This window comes from Carassius carassius, chromosome 11 (genome assembly GCF_963082965.1).
Source record: "Carassius carassius chromosome 11, fCarCar2.1, whole genome shotgun sequence".
NCBI lineage: Eukaryota > Metazoa > Chordata > Actinopteri > Cypriniformes > Cyprinidae > Carassius > Carassius carassius.
Window position 1 is genome coordinate 9,983,081 of NC_081765.1, and position 26,605 is coordinate 10,009,685.

The following is a 26,605-nucleotide window of genomic DNA, read 5'->3' on the forward strand; positions in this document are numbered from 1 at the left end:
GGTGTCAGCAGGCCTCCCAGCAGTGAGATTTAAGACATGTATGTTGTTATGCTAAACAAGCTGACTTTAAAAGACTAGTTCACTTCCAGAATTAAACTTTCCTGATCATTTGCTCACCTCCATGCTATCCAAGATCCAGTCACAAAGAAAATGAAGGAAAGCTCATGCATGTAGGTGGATGTACCAAACCCAGTGTGTACAAAGCAAATGTGCAAAAGAAAGTTAAATGTCCTTTACAACAAAGGATAAAACAATGATGTCGGACGATTTTGAAGTTGGAGGAGAAAATGAGTTTTTCACCCTATCCTACCTTTTTGAACCAGATTACACAGACCAAGAGCTAACCGTGCATGAATATAATGCGTGAAGATGAGATTAGTGGTTAAAAACTGTATAATATCTGCTCTTGTTTTTTTTTTTTTTTTTTTAAATGAGCGACTATTTCACTAGACAAGCCCCTTAATGCTTGGCTGGGATCGTGTAGAGCCCTTTGAAGCTGCTCTGAAACTGCAATTTGGACCTTCAACCCATTGGCAATCCATTATAATGGAGAAAAATCCCGGAGTGTTTTCCTCAAAAACCTTCATTTATTTGTGTCTAAAGAAAGAAAGACATACATATCTTGGATGACATGGGGATGAGTTTTTTTTTTTTATTCTGGAAGTGAACCAATCCTTTAACTGACAGTGTTTAGTCTATGTGTTGATTGATGCTGCTAAGTGGAAACTGAAGGTTGTACCTTTGAAACACTGCACATCAGAGGTGAGGGCAGAGCCTAGATCTTCAGAGCTCACCTGCAGCATCCCAGCCACTGCAAAAAAATTATAATAATTTTATGAGTACAATCAGTTACAAATCTAAAATCTGTTTGGATAAGCCACATCTGAAGTAAAAACAAAACAAAATAAAATGTAATGAAACCAAACAAAACAAAATAAAAGTTCAGTTACACCCAAATTCCTGTTTTTTTTTCATTGGGAATAATTAAAACATATACATATATAACATAAACATAAACAACTATGTACTTAATCCAACAGTAACTCACTGGTGACACCAAACATGATGCTGTATTATAATTCTTATGAATAATTACAATCACAAATACTTATCACCTTGAACCTTCTACAAGTTCATATTATGTAAATGGCACACTGACCATTTAAAAAAGGGTTTGAACATGGCTCATCTAATCAGTTTTCAGAGTCAATATAACATGTTTTAACACATACACAGTCCAGCTTTGAACTATGAGTCCAGGCCTCCCGTTTACTTTCTATCATGCACTTATATTACTCTTTGCATATGGCATCTAGTGCACTGTCATTAATCTGAGTGTGTTTTCGGGTGTGTTCTCATGTATCCACAACGATGGGAACCTCACACGGATGCGAATGTATCAGTTTGTGTATTTGCGTGTGCTGACGTCACTTGTTTACCCAGGCTCAGTATTATGCGTGTCATTATGTAACGCGGAGGGCAGCAAGTGGCCTTTCTGTTCCGCCCCGCTGCTCTTCAGAGCTTAAGGAAACAGGTGACCCTGTGCATGTGTGTGGATAAAAAGACAGATTAGAACAAAATTGTATGACGGAGTGTGTATGTGTGTGTTAGAGTGTCAGAGCGAGTTTTTCATTGCGTAGTGATTGATTCTGCTATTAGGCCACGGTATTAACTGATTTAAACAACCCAGGATGGTGTGCGACACAGTTCTTGCTGCATAGTCACCGGCCCAACTTCCCCAGTCTATCCTTTAGAGCTTCTGGTGGAGGAGATCGGCCCCTGCTGGCCTCATGCTGCAGCTGCATGACTGACCTCTATCTAGCAGCTGTAAGTCAGACACAAACGCAGTGTCAGCGTCTGTCAGGGCGGTGAAGCGCACATCTCCCAGATGCAGCAGCGCAGAAAGGACCACAAACAAATTCTCCACCTCCTGAAAGAGAAACAAAGTGCTGAGAGTCAGACTGGACTGGAGATTTCTACAAGGCAAAAAAAACAGACCACTTGAAAACAGTCAATTACACGGCACAGTCTAGTCACATGTGTGGGCTGGGTCCAAAATTACCGAATCAATTTGAATTTGTTTGAAATGCTACTTTGCAACTTCCTTTAACTACTTTTGCCAACACTGAGAAGACGTGCTGCTGGTCTCCTGATCCATCCCTAAATACAGAACTGAACAGAATATTTGTTGGGATGTAGCAAAAGGATGCATGTCTAATTTGGTAGCTGGAATTAGAATAGGAAATTGGAGTTGCGTTGTATACAGTAGCTTTAAGATAATAATTGGAAAATATGAACATTATGGACATTATGAGAATTCAAAAAGGTTGATACCACTGTTCTACTTTGCGTGTAAAAGAAAGAAACAAGAAAGTCACAGACAGTGAGCGTGAATGTAAAGTAAAAGGTAAAGTTTGAGAGACTGTGTTATGTTAATATGTGTAAGGGTCATAAAGGGTCGTGCTGCACTGATGGGATGAGAGGAGCGGTCTTCCTTTAATGGAGCAGATTTACAGGATCCTGGCAGGATTAGAACACAGTGTGAGGCTGAAGGTCAGGTGTGTGAGAGAGTGTATGTGAATGTGTGTGTTTGAACTCAGAACACAGTGTTAACTCTATTACACTCTCCACTGTAACAGAATGTCCATGTATTACCTTAAGGGTGTGCATGTGTTTGTGCAAACGTATATATGGTACATAGTGTGCAGTAATTCATATGCTAGTGTTCCATTGTGAACATACTCTTCAAGTCGTTACCTAACTATAATAACAGCACAGGTTGACAGGTTAGTGTGGCCTCAGGCTGAATGCCAGTCTGAGCAGTGTGTTTTATAGTCTCCAGACATACTGTAATGAGTTATAATGTGTAAACTTACATAAATCAGAACAACATGTCTGAAGCGGCTGCCAAAGCCAGAGGCATACCAGCTCTCTGTCCCTGTACATGTGAGTCACTTAAAACCAGTTAAAACTAACTTTAACTCAAAGTAAAGCCATAAAACATCAACTGAAATAACGCTCTCTCTCTCTTATATATATAAGTTTGTTTTAATTGATTTAGTTTTAATATGTAAAGAAGTTTTGGAGTTTCTTCTGTTCATCATGGTTCCATTTATTTGACCAAAAATACAGAAAAAAACCTTAATATTGTAAAATATTATTAAAGTTTAAAAGATGGCTTTCTATTTTAATGTATTTTAAAATATAGTTTTTTTTTGCATCATTACTCCAGTCTTCAGTGTCACATGATTCTTCAGAAATCATTTTATTATGCTGATTTATTATCAATGGTGGAAAAGTTGTGCTGCTGAATATTTTTTGGAACCTGTGATACCTTTTCAAGATTATTTGATGAATACAGTTAAAAAGAAAACCATTTAATTAAAATATTTAAAAAAATTATAATAATACAAATCTATAAAAAATTATAACACTTTTTTAAATAAATTTAACACATCCTTGCAGAATAAAAGCATTAATTTATTTTAAAAAAAAGAAAGAAAAAATAATTACTGACACCCGAACTTTGGAAAGGTAAAAATTATCACATGTTCCAAAAAAAAAAATATATATATATATATATATATTAGGGGTGTAACGGTTCACAAAATTCACGGTTCGGTTCGGTTCGATACAATACACTGGTGTCACGGTTCGGTTCGGTACGTTTTAGATACAGCAAAAAGAAAAAATTGGCAGATAAATTTCCTTGATTTTTAAAAAATGTTTTATTTATTAAAACTAACAAAGTATGTTTTTTTTTTTTACATTGAACAATGATGGAGCTATTCTTTACCCATCTTCTATGGTGTTTTCTTAGCAGCATACTACTGTATAAAACAAAAACAGCTCCTTATAAAAAAAAATGAAAATGTTATATTAGTTATGAACAAATACAAAGATGTAACTTTTTATATGGAACTCTATAACTCTTTATATTGAGTGTGTTTTTACTCAATTGGTTCTCTATAGGGCTTATGTTTTTTGGAACAAAGCAGGAATTACGGTCTGTCTGAAATGGGCTCGTGAAGGAATATTGTAACGGGGCTCAATTACATTAAGCATGTTCTTAAAACCCAGGCGCTCGCTCACTCAGTATAATACACACTGAAGGCTCGTTGCAAAATGGCTTATGCGTTTAACAGACCAGAAATGGATTCCCTGTAAGCTATAATGGTGATGATAGAATGAATGGTAAATAGTAAGGTCTCATATCCGCGGCTATAACGTAAATGTCGCCGTGTCTTTTGCCCTGTTTGAATCCGTTGGAAATGTCTGTCTAAATGCTGCGGGGATAGTTTGTTGTGTGTATGTTTTCTCCTTTTTTCCGTCTTTTCCCAGATACTGACACACTAAGGTGATGTCGGCGTAAATGAGTTGACATGTTTCAAGTATTCCCGCTGGTGTTTTTTTTTTTTTTTTTTGTATTCCCACTGGTGTACCCAAGACGCGACATATCGTTTTTTTTTTATCCACCACTCTCTTGCCATCACCATTATAGCTTACAGGGAATCCAAAGTGCACCCAAACACCAGACCTGTTGGTTATTGGAGGATCTTCTATTTCTGGTCTGTTAAACGCATTGGCCATTTTGCAACGAGCCTTCAGCGTGTATTACTGAGTGAGCGAGCGCATGACTGAGTAGCCTAACATAAACATATAAGTTGGTGTTTTTTTCTTCTTCGGGGGTGTCAGGGGCGTTGCCTGTTACGTCATTTGGGTTATTGGGCTACCTTGTTGAACGCATATCATTATATTTCACAATTTTTTTTATTTTCCAAATATAATTAATTAGTCCAACGAACCGTTCGGTCCATAATGCGTACTGCGTACCGAACCGAAAGCCTCGTACCGGACGGTTCAATACGAATACGCGTATCGTTACACCCCAAATATATATATTAAGCAGCAAAACTGCTTCCAACATTGATAAGAAATCAGCATATTAGAATGATTCTAAAGGATCATGTAACACTGAAGACTGGAGTAACGATGCTGAAATTTAAGCTTTGAATCACAGGAATAAATTATATTTTATAGTATATTAAAATTGAAAAACCATTATTTTAAATGGCAACAATATTTCACAACGTTACTGTTTTTCTTTTCTTTTCCATATTTATAAATAAATAAATGCAGCCATGATGTGCAGAAGAGACTTTAATATATATATATATATATATATATATATATATATATATATATATAATATTCTCTATTTATTGTTATTTAATTTTATTTAATGTTTTTATTTCCAGGTTGAAATTAGACTTTGAATCCTACATCTATGTGTTCTCATATTTTTAAACTTCATTGCATTTATGTCTCACACACAATAAAAACTTAGCGTGCATGTGCAGTTATTTTAGATCTTTGCATGATGCGTGAGGATGCGCATGAGGCATGATGCATGAGGATGAGAATAGGGGTGTTGATGGTGCAGTGGATAAGACACATGCCTTTGGTGTGAGAGACCTGGGTTCGAATTCACTGTGAGACACCAATGTGTCCCTGAGCAAGACACTTAACCCCTAGTTGCTCCAGAGCCGTGCGACCTCTAACATATATAGCAATTGTAAGTCGTTTTGGATAAAAGCGTCAGCTAAATGAATACCATATTTTTTCGGAGTATAAGTCGCACCTGAGTATAAGTCGCATCAGTCCCAAAAAAAAAACGTCATGATGAGGAAAAAAACATAAGTCGCACTGGACTATAAGTCGCATTTATTTAGAACCAAGAGAAAACATTACCGTCTACCGCCGCGAGAGGGCGCTCTACGCTACTCAGTGTAGGCTACAGGAGCAATGAGCAGCATAGAGCGCCCTCTCACTGCTGGAGACGGTAATGTTTTCTCTTGGTTCATTTCTCTCGGTTCATGTCAAATTAATTTTGATAAATAAGTCGCACCTGACTATAAGTCGCAGGACCAGCCAAACTATGAAAAAAAGTGTGACTTATAGTCCGGAAAATACGGTAATGTAATGTAATGTAAAAGGATGCATGTGTTTCTGAACATGTGTGTACCAGTGTGTTGAAGCCGAGGGCACGCAGAGCCTGTTTAAGGGCCGAGAGCTTCTCTCTGCTCTGAGGACACGCTGTAGCTACTGCAGGAGTTTCACCGGGAGGCGCTGTGCTCATACACCTGAAAACAAACACACACACAAGAGACATGATTAGTGTGATTTAAGATCTGAGATGACATAGACTTTAAATTGGCAGTGCCATCTGGACATGAGTATTTGGTGTGGGTCTTTAAGAGAGGCACAAAAAAAAAGTTGGAGATGTTCTAAGTGTCACTGACAATCACAAATTCAAGTCAAAGAAAAGTGAATGTTAAATTTTTAATGACAACCTTCCATTTACCCTCATGCAAGATTTGCTGAGGACGCTCAGGGTCACAGAGAGTTCAGGGTAAAGCTACTTTAAAACTGGCATCTGACATTTTTTTACATTTTGAAAAATGTTGGTGTTAAAGGCTGAAAGAGAATCAATCTGACAATGAAAATTCAATGCATTTTGCTGACTCATGTTCATGTCTCAGTGTACCCTTAACTACAGCATAAATATTATAGAGATCTATATCTGAATCTGAAAAACACATTTGAAAATGTGTATTACACTAATGATAACTATCTACTTCAATCAGGACCACTTCCGTCAAGTATATTTATGACAATTATAATTGCATAGAGTTAGTGTTGGCAGTATGGTTATGTTCTGGGCAACACTCCACACGCCTGTCCATGCAGCCATGCTTGTACAGAGCAGGGAGAGCAGCAAGACAAACCCCCCTGGGGTACAGAACAGAACCATTATAAGCATATATAATTACAATTCACAATTAAATGAGTTGTAAACAAAATGTCATAGAGACTGCTTCCAATGAAGACACTGTAAAGAAAGAACAAGTTAGATCAGATTACAGGTTCAGTTGGTGGAGTTGGGGTTGGAGGAGGGAGTTAATTGCAAGCAGCAATGCGATGGAAGAGACACTGAATAATGGGAATTTAAATAGACCGCTTGTGATAGGTGTCAAGACTGGATTGATACACGTCAGGAACAACTGACTGTCAGCTGATGCAAGCGTGACTAACATGGCCTGACTGAACTAACGCGACGCGATGCTCGATTTTTCAAGTTGGTTTTCTATGAAAACTATGGATAAGTCGCATTTTCAAACATTAAGGTTTATTTAAAATATCAGAATATTTAAGCTTATTTTGAAACATGTACTTGCAGTGTTTGTGAATAAAATAAAACAAAATAAAATAAAATACAATAAAAAAACGACTTTGTGAACAAAACATAACAAATATTCATTGGCAATAAAATAAAATAATCCTTATTTGTAATATGTTAGAATTAATAATAATGTAGGATGTGTTTTTATAATGGAGGTCTTGTAAACTAAGTGTTTCTAAAAAAATTAATTACAAATAAATAGCATGCCTGTCCACTCTGCCAGTGTTACCTGTGAGCTAGGACATTGTTTAGATATAGATTTCTCTTCTCCTCTGCTGAAAGCCCCTCAGCCATCAGGTAGAAGATGTTAAAGTTCTGCTGAAGCAGCGGAGTGCAGATGACTCTCGACTTCTCCAGCATGTAAGTGTACAGACGGCCTGAAAAGAAGAGTTGATGGGTCATTAACAGAGCAATGGCTCCCTCTATAGGTGAGGGATGATAGAGCAGAAGTCCTCTCTGCTGAGAGCTGACACCAAAAAAAAAGAAACACATTTTCTATTTCTCTACATTCAACAATATTAAAGCAATGCTACAAATTATCCAAGTGAAATCAGAAGCGGTGTAGCTACCTCTGAGTAGAGTCTTTCTCTTCTCACAGTACTGCAGTGAGATCAGCTTGATGAAACGGCTTGCCGAGGAGTTTATCGGAGTCTTAGCATGACCAAAAGCTTCCAAGATCGCATTCACCTGCAAACATGACAGAAAAATGAAGTAGTGATGAAAAAACAGAGTGTGTGTGGACCCTAGTGAGCAGCCTACCTAGACAGTAATTTAAATAACTGATTCATTTATTTAATTGAAATCTCTCTCCAAAAATACTGGACTTTTGAGCATTGTCAAAATACATGAAACTGTGTTTTCATAATACATGAAATTTCATAATACATGAAATGTTAAGATGATAGATAGATAGATAGATAGATAGATAGATAGATAGATAGATAGATAGATAGATAGATAGATAGATAGATAGATAGATAGATAGATAGATATACAGACATATAGATTTTTATTTTAAATTGTAATTACATTTATACTAATATAGCAATAAAATGTAAAAAAAAAAAAAAAAAAAAAAAAAAAAAAATTCATGAATGAGAGAATACCAGCTGTTTGAGGCTATCATGACTCTGAAGGAGTAAGTGAAAGCACATAAACACCTCCAGGGTTCAGATAACAGAGCACACGAGAAAAACACTGAACGTTCAACACAACGAACGCATAACAATCACTACATTAGTCAGCATATGAACTGCTCAACAACTACACATTTAAACCAATGCTACTTGAAGCACAAACCTCACTAAATTATACATTTATTATTAACTATGAATCCAATTAAGATTATATATTACCACATAAGAAGTTATACATTATCTTACATTATTGGGCATATAATTTTGATTTATATATTAATTTATTTCTGTAGGGGCCTAAATGATTATGATTACAAGAGACAGAAGTGCTTTATGTAAAATGAGGTTCCAGATGTTTCTTACTGTGTGCTGAACAGACAGACTTACATGCTTCATCCGCGGCTCTAAAGCGAAGCCTTTGGGACTTGAGCGGGCAGCCAGGTGTTTCAGGATGTGCTTCCAGGCCACAGACTTCCCAGATCCACTCTCTCCACTAGACAGAGAGAACAAAGTGAGAGAAAATAAAGGTGAGGACATTCTCAGTTAAAGAAAAAAAGACAGCACCATATATATCACCAAGATGTTAAAATACTTTATCTCTACAGTGACACTACCATTCAAAAAATGAGTTTGTATTGTTTTGTTATTCAAAGAAAACAGTTCTGTTGTGAAATATTGAAACAATTTAAGCAACTGTTTTAAAATGCAATTTATTTCTGTGATTACAAAGCTGAATTTTCAGCATCATTACTCCAGTCTTCAGTGTCACAAGATCCTTTCTCAGAAATTGTTGTAATATTTGCAGATTATTATCAATGTTGATGACAGATGTGCTGGTTTTTCATTTATTTATTTTTGTAGAAATGGTGATGCAGCTGCTTCTGGAATTATATGATGATTAGCATTTTATTTTATTTTTCATTTATTTTAATCTTTTGTAACAATTTTTTTTTTTTTTGCATTTCAGTAATGACAATTGGCTGGTAAAATGTGCTGAAATGTCATGAAAACAATGGTGCAGGAATTGTTTTTTTTTATTTATTTGTATTTTTTATTTTTTTAGGCGAAGTGTTTGTGACAGATTCACCTAGAGAGTGCAGTTGAAAAACACTGCAAATCTGCTTAAAAGTTCATCTGTCAATGTAAAGATACATAAAAGAAACCAAGAGAGCAGTTGATATTTTCAAAGACCTCTGGGCGAGCGTCCCTTGTGAATGCGTGCTCTGTTCAGCCTTTTTCACGTTTACCAATGAGAGATCTTACAGTATGTTAGGAAGCTGTTTCACTGCTCCCATGAGATTACAGTCAGCCTACAGCAATATAGCATCAAAAACTAAAGATCCCTCTCCTCTTCCTGCCTGCGGGCATCTGTCTCCTGAGCAGGTCTCTGACCAGAGTCATCCAGGAGCACGTATCTGGCATATCTGCACTTATCCCAATGCACTACTTGGGGATTTGTTCAAATCACTTGTTCTCTTTTATTCATAAGCCACTTTTTTTCCACAATATCTATCCCGTATCAAACTGCCTCTGTTTTTATTTTTTCGTGCAGTTTGTTATCTCTCTTCAAGTAAGCTTTCCACATATCTACTATGGCTATTTTTTTATGATACTGCTGTCAACCACCTACAACACTGAGCACCTGCCTGAAACAGTGTAGTTTTCCAAACCAGTCACTGATGAGCTTCTACAACAGATGACAAAAATACAACTGATTCCAACAGAGTTCAAATTGGAAAGTTGTTAAGCTAAAGACTCAGAAATGTTGTGTGGATTGGGTACATTGTTACAACATTGTTACTCTCTCAAACACAGTGCAATACCAAGTATACAGTACTTTTATTGGCGGAAATTAAATATTAATACTGAAATAAGATATATAAATAATAATCATTTATTTGGTACCAAATCAGCATATCAGAAAGATTTCAGAAGGATCATGTGACACTAAAGACTGGAGTAATGATGCTGAAAATTCTGCTTTGCATCACAGAAATAAAATTACATTTTAAAATATACTGAAATAGTACACATTTTTAACAACATTACTGTTTTAAATGTAATTTGGGTAAATAACCAACCAACCAATCCCAAAGTTAAATAAATAACCAATCCCAAAGTTTTAAAAGCTGGTATACATTTATTTACGTTTCAGTACATTTATAATTGCCCAGAGTTTATCAATGTTGCTTTATTCCTATTTTATTAATTTAATTACATTTAATTTAGTCGCAAAAAGACATGCATAATCACCTTTTGTAACAGGGATTGCATCAGATGCACATTTATGACGCCTTAAATGATGTCTAGCTAATCAGCATGTTTTAGAAAAAGGCTAGCAAGCTACAACATCTTTTTCAATGCTGTGAATGATTTGCAATATTTTTTTTTATCTGATTTCTACCAGTATATTTACAGGGTGTTATTCCACACCACAGCCTGACAACTAACAAGGGCTTTGGCAAGGATAAATCTTGTCTCATTACTGCCATACATCCCACTTCATATTCTTGATGAGGTGCAGTAACTTTATTAATTACTCCACTGTTCAATGTTACGACCTCTTAAAATGAGTCATAAAGCACAGTCAAACAGCTCACAGTGATAACTACCATCTCAACACACAGTGTGAAGAGCCTGGATGCTAGCAGAGACCTGCCAGAGATAGACTGAATGGAAGAAAGCGGTCTTGAGCAGATGATTCTGTAAGGTCATTTGGCCTCCCACCAATCATTTTCTGGAGGGTCTGATGTTATTTCTTTCCTTTTTCCCATTTCTTTTTGAAAAGCAATTCTGAAATGTTACTGAACTCAAGGACGCAATGAATTGCTGAGCTAGTAGTGAGTAGGTGTTTGTGTGTGTGTGTTTGAGAGCCCCTTAAGCTAGCATTCCGCCACTTTTCTTTCCATGGTTCTGCAGGCGCTAGAGCATGGCGGCAGCGATCTGCCTTCACCTGCAGGACAAGTGTGTGTGTGTTGGTGTGATGGATAGCCCACGCAGAGAGGGCATTAAAGTAGCTGTCAGATCCTGTCTGGCTCAGCAAAACCAGGTTTGGACCAGTGGAGGAGCATCAGAATGTGAAACAGGACTTAAAAGCAATCATAGATGACCAGAGTGCAAGGCAGGACACAGTGTAGCCTACACAGCTGCCCCTGCATCCATTAATCTCGCTGAGAGCTTTTAACAGGTTTGGATTTACACCGTCCCTGGCACATTTGTCTCCGTGACAGCGTTTAGCTCGAGTGATGCAGGAGTCGGTATTACCCAAATACGGGAGCAGGCATCTCTAACACGACCTCATTTCAACCTCTCCACCAACACAGGATCACTTACTGAGCTGTGGACCGCTATTACCAAACTATAAGCTGGTGCATAAATGACAGAAGGTAGAAAATGTCCAGTGGAATTTATTTGGGAGCATCTGGACAAACATCTGTACATGTCTGTACATTTCCAAGATGATTACAGGGTAAGGACATTTCTAAAAAAATACATTTCTAAAAATTAGGACAAATAAAATCATATTTAATATAATAGTATTATTAATAATATTCAGTTACCTGATGGTTAAAAAGATAATTCCAATTTAAATGTAGTGACTGGATCAATAAAAAGCTACTGACTGTGCAAATAAAACATGAAAATGTAAAGAATGCATGACAGGTGTGGCGGTGTTATGCATGTCAGTGGGCGGCACCTGATGATGAAACACTGTGGGCGTCGCTCCTGCAGCATCATGTGATAAGCACGCTCAGCTGAAGAGAAGATATGAGGCGGGAGAGAGGAACACAGGCGACCACTGGAGCTCAAATACAACTGACTGACCTGAGAGACAGAAAGAGAGACATTTACATAACACTGCGAATTTCCCATGACCTGTTCACTTCATTAGTGTTTGATATTTTTCAAGCGCTCTGGTCAGGATTATTTCTAAACCTCTGCGCATTAAGCTCCTGAAGTTAATTAAGCCTGAAGCAATTAACGTTAAGCCTGTTTAAACACTCTTTAGACATTTAAAACTTTATTTTGTAGATAACTTCAGGTCTTGCATCTTAGCTGTGCTATCTGTTTTTGCCTTCTGGAAATACATTTGTCTGCATACTGAATTGTGATTGCATTTACACGCACTTATTAAACATTTATATCCACTTTCTGCACAGAGATTAGATTCTTGGGTCCAGGTGAAAACAAGATGCTGGGCAAAGTGGCTTTCATGCAAATTTTATTAAAACGGCACAGAAAAGAAAAACCTGAAATCAACTTGAACGCTCTTCTTTGTTGCCATATAAACACGTTTTTTTTTCCCGCAAGAAATGCACATTTAAATACAGTTATTACACTTGCTGGCTAAAAGTGAAATAACTGAGTGTGGAAGCATTGAATCTTGAGTAATAAGAGAGATGTCATATTTAGATCTGAATGAGGCTAAAAGCCTGAGATATAAAATACATCTTCACACAGCAAGAATAAAACTTAAGCAACACTACAGTTTTAGTGTCTGGCTATATTTCTAGGTGTTAGAAACAAAGGTTCTGTGTTAGTGTGTGTGTGCGCGCAATGCAGAATAAGCTAAATTTTAGCCCAATTTGAGGAAAAAAGGTTAATGCTGAAATTACCCTTTACCACTGAGACACAACACACATACTGTAACAGAGCCATAGAGGACACAGCAAGGACAGAGGAAGAGTGGGCAAGACACAAGCTGTAAATGTAGCCTCAACAAGCATTATATATGCAATGTGTGCCAGTGTGCCTTTGTCACAGTCTATGTTTGTTTAACATTTTGACAACTACTGTGAAACTCAATCATCTGATTTTACAAGGCAGAATTGAGGCTAATTTTACTGCCTGTACAATGTTTTGAATGGATAAAAACTAAAGCAAAACAAAAACAAGAAACAACAAAAACAAAACAACGACAACAATTACGATAAACACAACACATAAAACCAAAAACAAAACAAACATTTAACAGAATCAAACACAAAAACACATTTATACACACACATAGAAAACCAAAGCAAACAAAAGTAAAAACACAGATAAAAAAATAATAATTAAAAAAAATGTTTTTTTTAAATAAAAACAAAAAAATCAAACAAAAAGCAAACAAAAAGCAAAAACACAGATTAAAAATAATACTACTACTACTAATAATTGAAACAACAAATTCAAACAAAACAAAACAAAACGCAAGCCAAACAAAATAAATACATAAAATAAATAAATAAAACAAATTTTTAAAGAAACAAAACATTAAAATAAAAGACCACAACACACATACACAAAACAAAAGCTAAAAAAAACATAACTAAAAAAAACAAAAAAACACACACAAACAGATCTTTACTGTGGTTAGATTGTTTTTCATCTTTCACTTTTATTGTGGAATTTAGCCTCCAGTCGCTATGACTTGACAAAACTGGACAGTTTGGAGGGACAAGATGGAGGCTGTGTACTGAAGGACAGAGACTGATATACAGACCTGGATTAAAGTTTATGATAAAGGGGGTCAGGTGATGTAACATGAGCATGATGGGGGTCTGAGGCCATCACAGATGGCGGTGCATATGTCCTTCACTCTCAATGCGTCATACTGACTCTGAGCCCCAATCTGGAGAAATCATGCCTGAAATGAGTCTCTGATGCAGGGAACGACATGGGACAGATGCCCCAATGGACCCACTGCATATCATTTATAAAGTGTGTGTGCATTTCATCCACTCCTGTCCTCCCCTTCATGTGCCAGTAAAGCGTTACGGCAGGCAGATGGTCATCTTGACATCTTTTATATTTCTTAGCGGCGGGTGGCACATGCTGTGTGTTCTCTCATCAACTCTGCCTTTCTGTGGACAGCCAGCTGTATCAGAGGAAACGGCAGGCGGGCTGGACGGACGCTTAACTTGAGAACCTCTAACAACTCGAAGGAAGATACAGAAATAAATAGAGGAAGGAGGAGTGGGGATCTTATAGGTAGATGAAGAGGACACAGGAAGTGAGCGCTGTTTGTTGAATATGCGATCACTGTCAGGAAGTCCATGCATAATTTATGAAAAGATCAAGTCCTGTTTGAATTGAAAGTGCTGCGCTGTGCTTACAGAATGCGAACCAGAGAACAGCTTAAAATGTTCTCTAGTTAGAGATGAACACTAAATCATACTGCTGAAAAATTTAACATTTATTTGACATAAAAACAACACTGAATGCATGTCTCTGCACTTACGAGATTAGAGTAGATGGGCAGGTCCTTGTAAGGGTTAAAAAGGAGAAGAATGTGTCCAATGTAGGTCTGAAAAGACAAAGGGGAAAAAAGTACACATGGTTAACTTTTTTCTAGTTTTAGCCTCAACATGCCCACAGTCTAATGACAAAAACGGTTTGAGATGAATAAGTTAATTCTGTTTGGTTAGGGCAACTCAACTTCTGGGACTGAAGGACACACCTTTCTACTTCAAACTGTTGAGTTTATCAGGTTGATAAAGTGACAGCTTTTCAGGATGAACAAATCACTGTTTATCCTGAACTTGTAAGATTAATGGCATCAAATCTTTGAAAGATAATAAAGAGATAAAGAAAACACAAAGAGTTTAGTTTGATGCACTTAGTAATCTAGATATCCACAAGTATATTTGTTTCAGCTGCAAATTTATTTCGAGTTACACTATCATTCAAAAATCTGAGGTTGGTAAGATTTCTTACTGATCTCGTACTCGAATGGTAAAATGGGCTCTCATGAGTCCGTAGGGTATCAGTACAGGCCAACTGCTAATTTATCTCTCAAGAGGGTCAGCTGCACCAGCTTTATTTCTTGCTCCAGGTCAGATTACTCTATTACAAATCCTGTTATCACGGAGATGACAGAAATGCCTTCTGGGATTCGAGGACTAGGTTGCTGTTGTGTTATACTAGTGTGTTCTCAATCACAGCCTGAAGGTCACTAACCTTTTAGTGTCAGTCTCACAAATCTTTCACAGCACATCTGATGAATATGGACATACAGGCATACTTGGACTTTCTCAGAGAACGTTTTACCCATTTACTATGACACAACTTTCAGTCTGATCAGAGATCAGAGAGCACTCTTAAGAGGTACTAGATCATATTAGAAAATATCTATACAAAAAAATAAATATCATCAGACTGGACTTCTCATCTGTGTAGCAGATCTGACCTGAATCAGACAAATAAAATAGTCGATCAGGACTGTGGTTGAAACATGAGCCAAATTCCTCAGGAAGGCAACAGGAGGTCATAAATCAGTTCTAGTGCCACAAGTCATTAACAAGTTAACATACCGACAAACTCTTTCACAGAACAGCTTTCGACATTAACACCATTAGAACAATTATTGACAATTTCAATTTGGAGAAGAGATTGTCAAATTTGGGGCAAGTAATTGAGATGCAACGTCGGACATCACATGTAAACCCAGGAGAGTACTACACAAGATCCTTTGGATTGACTTCCCCCAGAGAATGGCACAGAAAACTGTCTTTTCTACATATATATGGACCACAATGAACTCAAAAAGACTTATAAATTAATATATCAGTCCATCACTTCACTCCATATTCATTTATGTGTAACCCACACATTTGACTATCATGTTTAATCACTTATTGTGTATGTTTTTTAACTATATAACTATTGGATAGCTTAAGGATACATATTCATGTTTAGTGTGTACGTTTTTTAATCTGTTAGCTTGAAACAGTCATGACCATCAGTTATTTGTCAAATGTATCATATTCTTGTTATAGGAATCATGTCCAAAATTATACCCTTCAAGAGTGGGAAAATTCGGACCACATGCTTGATAAGATAACATGATTTATGATACCCCCGAGCCAAGACAATATCTGATTGGTAAAGACAACATTTGAGGTTTGGCCAACAGGCCAGTTTAAATACTTAGGACACCATAAAATCTTGCTTTTAGTTTTAGCTATGCTTCTGCTATTAGTCATGCCTGCTTTTATGCTTTTAGCTTTTAGCTTGTAAGCTTGTGCTATCAGTCATGCCAGCTTTTAGTATGCTTTTAGCTTGTAGCTTTGCTTCCTAGCTTTAGCTTTTAGCCATGCTTTTAGTAATCGATGTTCTTTGAGCGCGGTTCCAGCGTGCTTCGGCCTGCACGCCTGCTGCTACTTAGCCACGATGAGAAGAAACACCACCTAGTCTCGCCAAACTTTACTTCTTTTCTTTCCCGTTTGAGAGTTTTGTGTTCGGAGTTAAGTTTTGTAACATCGAGTCTCCGACGTCTGACCTCGACTGCCCGTTCAACTTCAACCAGCCACACAACTACGCGTCTTCAGCCAACGGCCAACCACGGGCTTCCCAAGACGTCACTTCAGCGACTACTGAACTTCAAGCCAATCAGCGACATTGGAAAACCCCCCTTCAACGACAACTTTACACATGAGACGCAAGTACTACCTCCAGACTGTGACCTTTACTGGTGTATCTAATATAATTTTAACCTCATTGAGGAACTCAGTGTGAGGGTTAATTAAGTGATTGATGGCTGTTCATGTCTCTGCAATTTCACGTATTGCTGTAAACTTGGGAGTCCACATTTCCATTCTCTTAAACTCATCTTTCCCTAACTTTCGATCTTCCTGCAACTTGTGTGAATGTGTGCGTTTATGTGTTAGATTAGTTTATATGTGTTAGATTTATCTAATAAAGCCTTATTCATATTGAAAAGAGAAGTATCTTGTGTTTTGTGCTTACAAGTTAATGTCTTAAACTGCCGATCTTGTTACTGTGCTAATTGATAGTGTTTTCACTATACTTTGGATATTAATATCCAGCGCAGATTTGATGTTAAACGGCTCGTTCAGTGAATCGCAGGGCGTCTCAGTGATCAGCTGTGAAACAGTGATTCTGTTCAAATTCCCTTTAAAATCTTAAATGATTCCCTTTGAGCTAAATTGACCTGTTTCCCTTACATCTGCTGAAGGAAACATGGATCAATCCCCTCTTATAAAGTGCATGTCTGGCATCTCTCACTCTTTCCATCTCTCGTGAAACGATCAGTAACCATCACCATCTCTATCCATCATTGCCTTAATGACAGATATCATTAGACCCCATTACAGTGTAACACAAAAGCCCCAATCTCTGCTCTCTCCCTCCATATCGGCCTCAGTAGGGAGACTTCATTATGGCCCATTGTAAAGTGTGGGAATAGCAGTGGCCATAAAGCATAGATTTGGCACCGGTCATGAACGAGCACAGTGTGTAGTCGACAGCGAGGCATCACTGCCTGTGAGCAGCCATAGACCGCAGGCCTGCTCAAGCGATCCACGGTGGGGAGGGAGATAAATATAGAAATGGATTTATTCTTATAATCAAACTCTTAATTGATTCACAAGAACAGACAACTCTCCTTTAGGACAGAATAACAGAATAAACATGCAAGAGTGGATGCTTTTCCGAACTGCCCACCCTAAAAATTGCTCTTTTGAAATAAAAGCATTCAGTGTAACATACTATACTGAAGCTCATGTAAAGTACTCGATTATTATTATAAGTTAAGTGTCATTCAATACTGCATTTAAAGTAATGTAATTTAAATATTCTAAATGAACGATTTAATTGCAAATCTGCAAATATTTAAATACCTGACACCATTTTAATTAATTATAAATGCTTGTCAGTACATACAGCAGTACACGTTGACCAGTTTTAAATGACTATAGAATTATGAAATTACATGAAGCCCTACTAAAGTGGGTCCAAAAGGATTTAAATTAAATTAAATAAAAAATATAATACATTAATTTAATTGCAATTAAAATGAAATTAAGTGTCCAAAACATTCAGTTTGCACTTAAGGGCATTCTTAAAAAAAAAAAAAAAAGTGTCTGTGTGTGTGTATATATATACATATGTATATATATATATATATACAGTACAGACCAAATGTTTGGACACACCTTCTCATTCAAAGAGTTTTCTTTATTTTCATGACTATGAAAATTGTAGAGTCACACTGAAGGCATCAAGGGCTATTTGACCAAGAAGGAGAGTGATGGGGTGCTGCGTCAGATGACCTGGCCTCCACAGTCACCGGACCTGAACCCAATCGAGATGGTTTAGGGGTGAGCTGGACCGCAGACAGAAGGCAAAAGGGCCAACAAGTGCTAAGCATCTCTCGGGGAACTCCTTCAAGACTGTTGGAAGACCATTTCAGGTGACTACCTCTTGAAGCTCATCAAGAGAATGCCAAGAGTGTGCAAAGCAGTAATCTAAGCAAAAGGTGGCTACTTTGAAGAACCTAGAATATGACTTTTTTCACACTTTTTTGTTATGTATATAATTCCACATGTGTTAATTCATAGTTTTGATGCCTTCAGTGTGAATCTACAATTTTCATAGTCATGAAAATAAAAAAAAAACTCTTTGAATGAGAAGGTGTGCCCAAACTTTTGGTCTGTACTGTATATATATATGTACTGTACTGTATATATACACACACACACTTTAAGTATGGTAAAAAAAATGGTAAGTATAGTTAACAGTGGTAAAAAAATTAAAAAATAAAATATTCACACATTTTTGATGATACACCCACACCTGAAGTGGAAATAGTCATGTAGAAACAAACTGTAATATAACCTACAAAATACTTTTGTGAAAGTTTGAATGATGAAGCAAATAAATAGTTGAGAGTTATAAGTCAATTCAAATCAACAGATTGTTAGTCAGGCAAGCCATTGTTAGTCACTTGTATTAAAATGTAAGCCAATCATTAACTGATATTATTTACAAAAGTCAGCAGCAAAAATAGACTGTTCAATTCTGAGAGTCAGAAGAAAGTAGAACATTTTAATATAACACTTTTAATATAACACTTAACCACCAGTGTTTGGAGCGAGAAACCTTAGCTACAATTGTACTGTACATAGACTTTTAATAATACTGAAATGCTAAAATAATGTAGAATATGGCCTTTTAATATGAATAGCAGTAATGGCATTGACAGTATCCAAGGTGGCAGAGATAGAATCAAGAATAATTGAGTAAGTGCAGCTGTAGGATTATAGTAGCATCAAAACTTACAATAAATGTCAGTAGCCAAGATTTATATTAGGAACAGCCATTGTGGTAATAGTAGCAGCAGCCGTTAACAGCGAGTCAATGTAAGAATGTCTTTTCATCTCCCCAGGGCTGGCTCAAGTCTTTGGCCTAAATACTGTGAGATCTAGAGGGCTGCCATCCAAACACCAGTCCCTGGCCACGCTACAATCAGAGGTCTTGGCCACTCTCCAAGATCTCACGATAAGAGATCCAGCAGTGTGTGTGTGTGTGTGTGTGTGTGTGCGTGTAAGGCACACTGGACCGGATGGCTTGGTGAAAGACCACAGAGTGTATGATAGAGGCCAGAATCTGGACATCAGCTCCTTCAGACTGAGTTAAGACAGAGAATGAAAGGCTAGACTGAGGGCTAGGGTTCTAACTGTGTGTTTATTCTCGACTTGAGGCTTTATTAACACATAATTCTGACTAACCAACTGCATGCTTCATTATAGCCCAATGACTGTGTATGTGTTTGTGTATTTACGTACATATATCTGGTCATTAGCAAACCGCTTCTGCATCTCGTAGAGCAGGCTGCTGTCTGTGAGCTCACTGAGGGATGCAAGGTCATCATTAGGAGCAGGAGGCATTAGTTTCACCTGAAACACAAAAACATTCCTTATGATTAAGGATGCTCCGATCAGGAATTTTGGAGCCGGTCACCGATCGTCGATCACAGGAAGCAGTATCTGCCGATACGATTAGCAATACTAATCTTTTTGAAGCCTTCTTTTTATAATGTAGAATTATGTACAGTGATGCTTCCAACCAGGATTTTTACAGACATTCATTCAGGGCCTGAATTTTTTTTTTGAAAATGGAGGGAATTCTCCTCCTAGGGAGCACCCCTACTTACTATGAAATCTGAAATATTCATTCTTAGGCCATAAACTATTAGGATTTCTTAAAAAAAAAAAACAACTCTGGTTTTATAATATGCCGATTTACTATCAACTAGGGATGTCCCGATCAGGTTTGTTTGTCCTCGAGTCCGAGTCCGAGTCATTTGATTTTGAGTATCTGCCGATACAGAGTCCCGATCCGATACTTCTATAATACATAAAAAAAGAATAAAGAAGAGTGAAAAAACAGATCCAGGATCTTCAAAAAATTTCATTTTGAAATATATTCAAATTTAAAACAGCTATTTTAAATAGGCTAGTAAAAATATTTCAAAATCTTACTGTTTTGCTGTACTTTGGATCAAATAAATGCAGGCTTGGTGAATAGCAGGGACTTCTTAAAAAAAAAAAAAACCTTAACAAGCTTACTGTTCAAAAACTTCTGACTGGTAGTATAGGTAACTTTAATTTTTCTCTAATTTCTAGCTTTTAATTGGCTTAGATATCTATAAATGCTGGACAATAACAAATAATAATGATTTGTTTATATACTACAAACACTGTTTATCACATAATAATGCAGAATAGTTTCTATACTGTAATAAATACTATGTCAATCAGCACTGCATTGTTCATACTTTATTTATCACCTGCTGAAGATGACTTGAAGAACAATTTATTGTCGTGATCGTATATTAACGTCTTCGTGTTTGCATAAGTTTCTGTTTTCCTGTGCGCACCACAGCATAGCTGGACGCTTTTGTCCATATTAGGAATATCCTGATATCAGCGCGAGAGTGCGCTCCGGCTTCAAGTATGAATGAAACGCACACTGCATGAAAGTTTAGCGCTCTGTGATGTTCATCTCGCTGTATCCTGAGTCCGAGTGAAATATCAGGTCATGCGCAAACTATCATGTCTCTTTGAGTTTGAATCTATATTTATTCACACCAGCTCTTGATAACAGTGATGTCATGCCGCACGCGTCGCTGTTTCTGTGTGAGGTCAAAAGCGTCTAACTCTGTGCCACCGCATATCAAAAGATGTGTTAAAAATTAATGAGAATATATATATATATCCGAGTCCTGATCGGGAGGTAACGTCCGATTCCGATCGAGTCTGAAACCACGCGATCGGGCCCGATTTCCGATCACGTGATCGGATCTGGACATCCCTACTATCAACTGTGTAACATTTTAAAGGTCTTTACTATCACTTCTGTTCAATTTAGTGCACCCTTGCTAAATAAAATTTAGCAAGTATTCAGTATAAAAAATTAAAATTATACTGACCCCAAACCTTTCAATAGAAGTGTAAATGCATTGTAAATGTTGTTTAAAATGGACACAAAATTAAAAAAAAACACACATACACTTAACTATACAGCACTGCAGGCCTGAGAGAAAGAGAACTGATTTTCTTCAGAGGTCAGGGGTCACTCTCAGGGTGAGTGGGGTCAGAGTGTGCAGTGGGATAGATTACTGAGGCTCTCTACTTCCAAACAATGACTGATTCTACTTGCTGCTCTCCAATAGCAGGCCAGGACTTTCTCAAATGCATTAATCCCAAACCCACTGTGGTGAAACGAGATTTAAGTGTATTAGATGTTACTCGTTTCTCCCTGTTACCTGTTGGGAACAAGCCAAATCACTCTGAACCTGCAAGATCAGTATAGAACGCAATTGCTTTGTGCTAGTGAATGTATTGGTTCAGTTTATAGATTCTTGTGCATATTTAAACTATATAATATAACCTAGACTTTCAGGGTAGCATGCAACCTAAAATCCTACCTATGATGCCTTAAATGGTGTACTGTACATTAAGCATGTCACTTTGGAACTGAGCTTGCATGCTCTGTAATGCTTTGTTTCAGATGAATGACCAAAATATATACACTATAGACTTTTTTTATACATTCTTTAAAGGAATTTTCCCAAGTCTCTTCTGACCTGCTCCAGTTTTCCTGCAGCACTGGGATACGATCCATCCAGCCCGTTATCAAGTGAAGGCTGCTGTGTCAGAGCTCCTCCTGAGTCCCTGAACATGGCCTCCTTCTCCAACAAACTGTCCCTTCTAGAGATTGGAAGAGCCATAGTAGCCCTGAAGGAAGAAAATAAAAAAGAAAGAAATCAAAATCCATCTTTGCACTGTCATGGTGACACAGAATCTGCATCTGAAGTGGCATTGAGGTGCATTCACACAGACTGTTTAATGCAGCTCAGAGGTGGCATAAATGCATTAACGCCGTTATTACATTTGCCTAAATAATATTATAAGAAAGCTTTAAAATGATAAATATATATATAAATATTAAATGATTAGAAAATTAAATGCTACTTTATATATGAAAATAAAAACACCATCATTGGATCATTCATTCAAACGATTCATATTCGATTCATTCATATTAGCGGATTCATTCAGAAGCAAAGCAAGTGACTGACTTGATAAATGGGTCACTGAATCATTTGCTCAACTGATTTGTTCAAAAATGCGTATTCATTCAGTAACAAACACCATAGTGTTTCTTGAAGATGCACAATGTTCTGCTGTGGCTTATTAACATTTTATTAATAGAACTTGTGCTGACGGTGCTGATATTTAAGGGTGATAAGAAAAAAAAACTTTATATTGAATAATAATGTTTACTAATATTGAATGTTTATAACATGTTATAAATGTACATTATATGTATTCATACTGGGGCATTATGTTGAATTTTGGGACATTTTTAGTCACTTTGGTGGTATTTTTACCTCAAGCCCCTGCTCATTTCAAATCCTGATATAAATATATAATTTTACTATATACCTACTAGCATAGGAAGGTCATTTTAGCCTGAATGTCAGTCTAAATTTGCTAATCACTTCCTGCCAAGAACTGAACTCTCTAAAATCTAGAGTGTTCAAGTCCATGGATTGGCAACACATTCTCTGAATCATAAACTGTGTGTCTGTAACCTGTACATACAATTTCTTTATAGGCAGGCTGCTGTCCTGGATGGCATCTGTGCAGTGCTCTTCTGATTGTGGAGGTGGAGCAGAGGGGTCTGTCTGTCTCTGTACCCAGAATTCCTCTGCTCTCATCAGCATCTCTGCAATCTGCTCAGTAGCAGCCATATCTGTAAAAACAAAAGTCACAGTGGGTCAATATCGAAATCTTCTTACTGGAAGTCAAAAGGGAGTATCACTGCCAAATATTACTAGTGACTAAAGACACATTTATAATATCATTTTGAGCCATGATTTCCCTGGGGCCCAATCGATTTACTCCCTCATCCCTCTGTAGGTCAGCCCCTGGTGTTCCTCACATGGATGTGGACATACTGAGATGGGCATTGAGCCCTGCTGCAGATTGATCCATCTGTGCTCTGATTAGGGGACGGGGAGCCAGATAACCAGTCCCCCATGATAGGAACTGTAAGGAACCAGCCTTTTGTCTTTCTTACTGCAGGAAAGAGAGTGATCCTCTAATCACACAAATTCTCTCTGGATGTCAGATATATACCCTGCTTTCTAAAGAAACTTAAAGTGAGAAGAAAGCATTTAATTTGGCTCTGCGCTTCATCCCAGGTCATTCTTAAGATACTTGGAGCAAAATTATATTTATGCATTTAGCAGACGCTTTTAGCCAAAGCGACTTACAGTGTATTCAGGCTATCAATTTTTACCTATCATGTGTTCCCGGGGATTCGAAACCCCCAATCTTGCGCTTGACAGCGCAGTGCTCTACCAATTGAGCTACAGAAACACTATATATATTATTTACACTATTTATATATATCTATATATATATATACTCCAACTATGTGGAGTGTGGAATGAGTACATTTCTACATATCAAAACGTATTCCACATGGTGGTGACAGACACAAAAACAACAAATTGTTTCTCTGTAACGTTTTTGTTTTTTGCAGGTCAGTTTCCATAAATGAATTGTATGAGAGATTTTAAATGGATATGAACGTAGTCACAGCATATCCAATTAATTTCCTATCTTTCCTATTTAATTTATTTATTATTATTTTTTTTTTTAAAGAGCAAAATCTTGTTTCTCACTATATTTCCCTTTAAATCTCTTGGCTTCAATTAGCTGTGACAATAGTTGTTACATTAAAGGTCCTATGACATGAAAATTTCACTTTCTGAGGTTTTTTAACATTAATATGAGTTCCCCTAGCCTGTATATGGTCCCCAAGTTTCTAGAAATTTTAATCGGTGTAAATCAAGATTTTGCTATCTTTCTCTGCCTTTGAGAAAATGGAAGCTCAAACAGGCTGATCTTGAATCTCCTCTTTGTGACGTTGTAAGGAGAATTGTTACCTCCCCTTTCTCTGCTTTGCCCGCCCAAATATTTACATATAATTCAGTCGCAATGTCAGCAAAGGCGTTACAAACAGACTATTATGATATGGATTCGACAGCAGGATTCTGTAAGTCGCTTTGGATAAAAGCGTCTGCTAAATGCATAAATATAATTTTGCCAGCACAAACAGTGAGTAACAGTGATCATCAATGCCTGATCTGTGATCAGAGATTTCTGATGTGTAGCTAATTATTCAAGTTCACACAGACTTTCTTTCTAAATCGTTTAATACTGTTTATGCATCAGTGAATCAAGCCAGTGACTAAACGATCAACTTCACGTTGTTTCTCTTAGTAGCATGAAACAAATCTGTTATTTAAATTGTGATTTAACTACAGAGAGCGATCAAAGAACGCTCCCTTTTTTTCAGAGCTCTCGCACATCGCGAGTATATCTGCCCTCTTGCCTAAACTGCCGTTACAATGAATGATGCTGTTATGCTGCACAACAAAGCTCTTACTGTATTCAGGTGTTTGCTGTTAGTTGTGGTGAAAGCATTTTGTGAGAGAAAACGTGTTGCAATAATGACGAGATCACTGCATTCACGCGATCAACAGACTCTGTCTACTCCATGCTCATCACTGCAGCCTTTCATGTGATGGGAAAAGATCGAAAAAATAATTTGACAGCTGTAATAGTAAATATATATATATATTTTATATATTTGAGAGGGGTTCCACATGTAATACGCATTTCAAATGCAAAGATGTCAGCCAATCACAACAGTTGTCATTACTGGGAGCCTCACAGCAGACACGCCCCTTCAAACAGAGCATTCAAGCCAGAGGGCTAATATCAGGATATAAAAATGCTTTTTATTTCAAATTTTAAATGTAAAAATCATACTAACAATATAACTACAACTAAGGAAACATTAAAAAGCATTTAAAGAAAAGGAAATAATCCATGTCATGGAACCTTTAACCATCCAGAGCCACAGGCTAGTGGAAGCAGTTCCACAGACATCAGCGCAGATGTGAACAGACAAACAGAGAACTGAATGAATCTGCTCAGCTATGAAACATTTCACACCCAACAGAAAGCTCTAGAGAGGAATTACAGTCTAACACACTTAAATGCCGGAGCACAAAAGTGTAACACATGCCTGACAAGTTTGGTTTCAGCTATATTCTAAGAGATAGTGACAGTGATGCCACAATATAACTGTTAAAATATAATCTTTAGTTACACCAGATACACTTACCATTTAAATCCTTTAGGGTTAGAAAGACTGAAATATATAAATGTCCTCCTTAATATATATACGTATATATTTTGGCTTCTTTTTCCCATTCTGCACAAACCAGTATAAAATACAACTACTAACCCTTCCTCCATGACGTGTGATGATTGATGACATGTTGTCAAGTATCAACTCTTCAAGTGAGAGTGTATTTTTGGACTGTAGCTTCAGTCAGGGAGATGATGCTGCTTTGGCATGCTAGTGTATGTTTAGTTTTATATTGCACAAAGACACACAGAATACATAAAGCTATGAGCTGCAGCAAATAAAATAACGCACCATTTTTTTCCCCCTAAAAATATATTTTTTTTCTTTACACTCTGTGGTGAAACATGGCCAGCTCCTTCTAGATATCAACATCAGTCACTTAAATGTTGTGTGTGTTTGTACCTGAGGGCTTGTCCTGGTTGCAGTTCAGAAGAGTAGGATCTGCTTTGTGCTTCAACAGCTGGTTCACAATGTGGGTCTGTAGGGACACAAACACACACACACACACACACACACACACACACACACACACACACACACACACACACACACACACACACACACAACTCCATGACTTGAGAGGAACTCAAAGAGAATAAAAAAAAAGGAAATTTTAGGTCACATCTTAAAGATGTCTGCATCCATCAGCTCTGAGTCTAAATCTACAACATCAGCTGATCAGTTCTGCTCCTGCCTCCAGTGCCAA

General features: G+C 37.2%; 1 protein-coding gene across 3 annotated transcripts in view; it reads right to left on the reverse strand.

The window, feature by feature from the left end:
- Nucleotides 1-26,605, reverse strand: part of LOC132152747 (unconventional myosin-XVI-like) — a 217,292-nt gene that overhangs the window by 69,891 nt on the left and 120,796 nt on the right. For all 3 annotated transcript variants that reach the window (XM_059561610.1, XM_059561609.1, XM_059561611.1), the window contains exons 8-19: nt 26,302-26,377; nt 23,274-23,424; nt 22,253-22,403; nt 19,950-20,060; nt 14,603-14,668; nt 12,077-12,204; nt 8,767-8,872; nt 7,813-7,930; nt 7,473-7,620; nt 6,026-6,143; nt 1,813-1,930; nt 740-811 (exon numbers count right to left, since the gene is read on the reverse strand). In XM_059561610.1, coding sequence (XP_059417593.1) covers nt 740-811; nt 1,813-1,930; nt 6,026-6,143; nt 7,473-7,620; nt 7,813-7,930; nt 8,767-8,872; nt 12,077-12,204; nt 14,603-14,668; nt 19,950-20,060; nt 22,253-22,403; nt 23,274-23,424; nt 26,302-26,377 — 1,363 coding nt within the window. The remainder of the gene's footprint in view (nt 1-739; nt 812-1,812; nt 1,931-6,025; nt 6,144-7,472; nt 7,621-7,812; nt 7,931-8,766; nt 8,873-12,076; nt 12,205-14,602; nt 14,669-19,949; nt 20,061-22,252; nt 22,404-23,273; nt 23,425-26,301; nt 26,378-26,605) is intronic.